General features: G+C 39.4%; 2 protein-coding genes across 2 annotated transcripts; both read right to left on the reverse strand.

Annotated features, from left to right (window-relative positions):
• BDB00DRAFT_838434 (uncharacterized protein) lies at nucleotides 1–537 on the reverse strand (the record flags this gene model as incomplete). The annotated part of the gene is made up of 2 exons (XM_053124636.1): nucleotides 1–475; nucleotides 496–537. Coding segments are annotated over 2 exons (235 nt in total), but the record flags the coding sequence as incomplete, so codon positions are not given.
• A 1989-nt stretch (nucleotides 538–2526) lies between these two features.
• On the reverse strand, nucleotides 2527–4809 carry BDB00DRAFT_838442 (uncharacterized protein; the record flags this gene model as incomplete). Its single annotated transcript, XM_053124637.1, is given in 9 exon segments — nucleotides 2527–3223; nucleotides 3294–3339; nucleotides 3378–3532; nucleotides 3754–3842; nucleotides 3890–3995; nucleotides 4130–4268; nucleotides 4384–4511; nucleotides 4529–4632; nucleotides 4697–4809. 9 exon segments carry the CDS (start codon nucleotides 4807–4809, stop codon nucleotides 2997–2999), a joined length of 1107 nt encoding a protein of 368 aa, XP_052976537.1. The 3' UTR covers nucleotides 2527–2996.
• Nucleotides 4810–5070: the final 261 nt, after the last annotated feature.

The raw sequence follows: 5070 nt of genomic DNA on the forward strand, positions 1-5070 counted from the left end.
TATAAGAAAAGAAGCGAAAGACAAAAAATAGGATTTAGAGGGGCATAGAAAACGGACATAAGAATCATACAGAAAGAATATAAAAGGTGGTCATAAAACGCATAGAAAAATCATCTAGAAAGAATATAAAAGAGGTTCGTTAAATGCATAGAAGAATAATCAACAAAGGGTATAGGAAAGAGACAAAGGTAGCGTATTAAGAAGAGAAATGATATAAAGAAAAGATTGAAGGAATGGGTTTAGTAAACGATTTTCTCAAAGTTGTATGTCATGTTTGAGCCACTAGTGAGTCCCAAACTTCGACGTATTGACGCTCAACGAGTCTCTCTGTGGCGCTCTCGTTATTGGACTTTGTGACATGTCGAAAACTTCGACAACAAGATCTTCGTCAGTGCTATTAAGGACGAAATCATCGTGAGGTAACCGCACGACGATAAAATTGCTTGCGCTGTCTTGAACGCAGCAATCAAAAATGCTTCGACTTTGCATTGACACAGCTTCACCAGCAGCCAGAACAAAATCGTAAGCTTGAACATAGTACTCGTCGCCTTGTTTCGCCGTGATGACACCTAGTGTCAATCTACTCGTCTTGGAAGATGTACGGCGGTTATAGAATAAGGCAGCTAGGCCAACCTTAAGCTTCTTACTGCTGTTTGTGTTGTCTGCCAGAACGAGCCCACTTTGTACCAACGCAGGATCATACGAAGTGATAACACCTGGACGGCAGGTTTCCCAAACTCCTGAAAAACAATCGACGAAACGACCACCTTCACATATATGACGTAGCATATATTCTTCTGCAAATTTCCTAGCCAAATCTCGTCCACCGTTCTGTATATTGGTGTGGCATAGAAAGAAAACGACACTTGGTGCAGCTTAATTGTGTATTAAAATTGTGACGGTGATGAATAAGGGGGTATATAAATGACTTTTTCCATGATTCTCACGTTTTCTCTCTCTTTCACATTTTCTTTGGCTAAAATACGGTAAGTCTCAACGCGTCGTACTACTGAAAGAGGTCCTTGTCCTCATTTTGTGACCTTTCGCTCAAGTCAATCTTACTCAATTGTCACCTGTTTACTTCTTGTGTATCTAGCTCTTTTACATTTATCCCATGTTAAGGTAATGGACGAAGTTGGTATGTGTATTATTCCTAGGATGCCTTTTCTAATCAACTGTTTATACCATACAGAGCAATAGCTGATACTTGCCGTCTTATGTAGTCTGATAAGTGAGGTAAGCATACCCATTCCCTCCTTCATAATATCTACCTTCGTCGTGACCTGTATCCTAGCTAGAAGTATGACAGTAATAGTAGTAGTAGTAGTAGTCGCGTCCTTAGTTCTATTTCTCTTTCTACTGTGTACTTTTTTCAAATGTCGTTTTTACAAATAAAAAATTTTTATTCTGAACTGGAAAATCTGAACGCCCTCTTGCTTGCTTGCTTGTTTGTTTACGCCTATTGAAACGATCGTTGAAGCTTTCTCTCGATCCCCCAATATGCATAACCCCCACTCCCCCCACCTTATTAGATGCTCAACCGAAAAAGGCAATTTGTTGAATCCTTCATTGTTTATAAACAAATCTGCACAAAAAACCTCTGGGTGTGTAGGAATTACTACTTGTGAAAATCATAAAAGATAAACCTTTCGTTAAGATAAAAAGGTAACGTTTAATGAAAAAGATACTAAAGAACTGCACTATTTACCTATTTATAAAGTACATACAGTAATACAGTAGTGACTATTATCTTACGAGGAAAACCCAATCTGATTGCATCTTGCTAATTATTGTTGCAGCAGTGTGTGTCAATCAGATTATAGCAGTGCTTGTGCATGGAGCAGCATTTGCTCTTGAAGCAGTTCACAAATCTATTAAGTAAAGATCGAAATCTATTACAATGATTATAATAAAGATTTGAGCTTACGCAAATAGATGACAACAGGAGATAGTTTATTTGTATTGTATGATAAACAAATAATTGAGTTATTTGATAGTGGGGGACAGCAGTATGATGCTGGTAAGCTATAGTGTGACATTTGAGTGTGAGAGCAAATGTACGTATGTACTTTATAAATCAAGCGTACGAATCTTTCTATATAAATCGTTGACTCTATGTATCATACCGTCAGCGTAGACAGCTAGTAATACTGTATGTAAGCTACAGAGCGATTTGATCTTTTCTTCTAGGCGCAACCAGTAAAAATACTTCTCATACCCTAAAAGTGATTGCAAACCATTTTAAATCTTCTATAGATGCGCCTTGAGCTCGTCTTTACGAAGTTGCTGTTTTGCTTAATATGCATGTACGAGCTTAAGCCTTAAAGCAATATACAGCCGCCCAAAATAAACAAAGAAATACAGGAGCAACAAGAGCGTGTATGCTGTTTAACGGGGGAAGCCAAGAATGGCATGGACGACGATCGAGCATTTCAAAACGTCGCCAGACAAAAATGCTCTTAGTATCACTGATTGATTTTGAAGACGTCAGTAGTTTCATAGTAGTTGCAGCAGGGAAATGAAGCTGCAGAAATATATCGATGTCTTATAACAATGAGAGATTTGAGACTGTACCATAACCATAGATAGCTATACCCCGATCTCTTTGCTCGTTTTACTTATCATATAGTAATATAAACCCACGAAATAGATAGGACGTATATAGCTTCAGATATCCTTTAGGAAGAAGGTGCAAGTACAATTGTGGTATTAAAGTACGTCACTCGAGACATATACAAACCAAAAATAATAACTCATATTCCACTAGATAAAGTTTTTTGCTAGCTGCTATTATACCATTGCTTACCGCTTAATTATATATTTTAACCTACCAGAGAAACGCCATACATTGGAGTCTAAGTATTACTGTAATACCATACTCTCACAAAAACCTTCATAGCGTCTACATAAAACCAATAGAAAATGCAACCTATTGATCCGGATTGTCAGTCGTAAATATGTAGTATATATATTAAGTGATCTTGAAAGGATTTTCCTTATTCCTGCTGCTGCTGTTGTTGCTGTCTTGGTGCTAGCACGAATCGAATGTTGTTCAAACATCCGGCAAGCTCAAATTTCGCATGTCGAGACAAACGAGAAGGATGATCGCGCGGAATATCCGGCCAGCCTTCCATGACAATATCCTCATACATCCATTCATCCTTCCAGGGCATATGGGCATTGTCATCGATATGAATGCCATAAAATTGCTGTACAGCTTGCCCTAAGGTTTTAGAAGATGATAGATACATTATTAAATGTCTCATGGTATTGATGCATACGATAAAACTTACTATATAGACCAAATATGGTATCCCACATATCTTTCTCGTTACGATGCTGATTTTTTTAGAGATAGATCTATCAGCAGCTGCAACAAGAGATGGCGCAGGCACACTGTGATTCGTGGCAGTGGTGGTGGTGGTAGACGGAATAATAGTGGTAGTGGCAGTAGTAGTCGCAGAAGAACTTGGTGTAGCGAAAGATGGAACAGAGGCAACATTCGTATCAACGGCATTGTGTGCTATTTGCGCTGATCAGCTAATGCATAAGTACTGAATTGTAGCAGTTTAAGTCATACAGTCTTCGGCGTACCTCAGTTATAAGTGATCATTTCATGTTGGAAATCGTCAATGAACGACTGGCTGGTAAGTTCGACTTGACCATGCTGCATCAGCTTATAGAAATGGCCTCCGCCAACTAAAAGTTTCAATTAGATGGTTTCCTTCACATATCTTTAAGAAGCTGTAATACCAAAGCCATAGCCATCCTTATAAGGCTTGATGACGCCGTCCGTTTTGCTTGGTACAAGAAAGCAAATGCTTTCTATACCACATTCATCCCTCAGCATGGTGAGGTTTTTTCAAGAGCAGGTATGAGGCGATGGTACCTGTCTCGCATGCTCTTCTGTGTACCAATCATCTCCCCATTCAACATTTGTGCCTTGTCTTCATACAGTTTCCTGGCACCTTTATCCATCTCCCTCCAAATTGCCCCTCTGCGCGCCTGGATGTTTCCGATTGATCTTTTGTTAATTTCAATTCTGCTTTTTCTAAAACATAGTTTCACGTCATAAAAGGGTGTTCAGCGTTCTTAGTTGTACATAAGAGATAGAGGATAATAAACTAACCATCAGAATCAAAAGGGCGTTTCTGAAAGATGTTGAAGCCAGAAAGACCGCCAGTATTTTTGCGAATGAATGGTGGTTTCAAGTGCTTCAGAGCGTCTACAGGTGCGTTGTACCTCTCGGCAATACGAGCAAGGCGTTCCTAATACTCCTTCTCCATTGCCTTGTTCAAAGCGCGGACTTCACCCATCATCGTAGCTTCTCTGTTACGTCGGTGGCATCAGTAGTAAGTGTAACAGCCGCAGAAGATATATCACTGGGCAAGGGGTGTCCATCAAATGAAATGCCTTCAAACGATCAATTTCGTTCAAAAGCGCGTTTAGTTGAACAGCCACCTCATCATGTTCGCAAATAATTGACTGAATGTTCTCGTCTTCTGCAATCACTTTGCTTCCTCGTCACTTCTCGCTCCTTCTTCTTGCATAAGTGCTTCTGTAGCTTTCTCATATTTTTCAATAAGTGTTTGTCGTTGTGATGTAGCATAGTTATTTTGATGTAGGATGAGACTATGATTTGGGAAATATGAGTAATGATTCCTTGTTTATTCAAAACCCGAAGGCTTGTGGTTACTTGCGGTTACTTGCGGTTTTAATCACAACCTGAAGCTCAGCAACCGCAACACGCAGTTTTCGACTGTTGAGGTCGGGCAGGGTGGTATTCTTAGCTGCGAGGGATGTGATCATTTTGAAAAATAAGAGAAGCACTTGAGATTCAGATTATATATATTTCAGCTCACTATTTTTTATTTTATTTGGTGACCCGCGACTTTAACTTTATGCTTCTTTTAACAGGACCCGTCCCTTATATTTCTATCCATCCTTATTTTCCAGTGTTGACGAATTTCGCCAACCGCAATTTTCGCCAAGTGGCGAGAATACCTTTTTCGCCTTAGCAAAAAATAGTGCTTCATAATTTTCGCCTAGCGAAAATTGGCGAAAATTGCG

Source organism: Zychaea mexicana (assembly GCF_025766255.1).
Source record: "Zychaea mexicana strain RSA 1403 chromosome Unknown BDB00scaffold_73, whole genome shotgun sequence".
Lineage (NCBI taxonomy): Eukaryota > Fungi > Mucoromycota > Mucoromycetes > Mucorales > Lichtheimiaceae > Zychaea > Zychaea mexicana.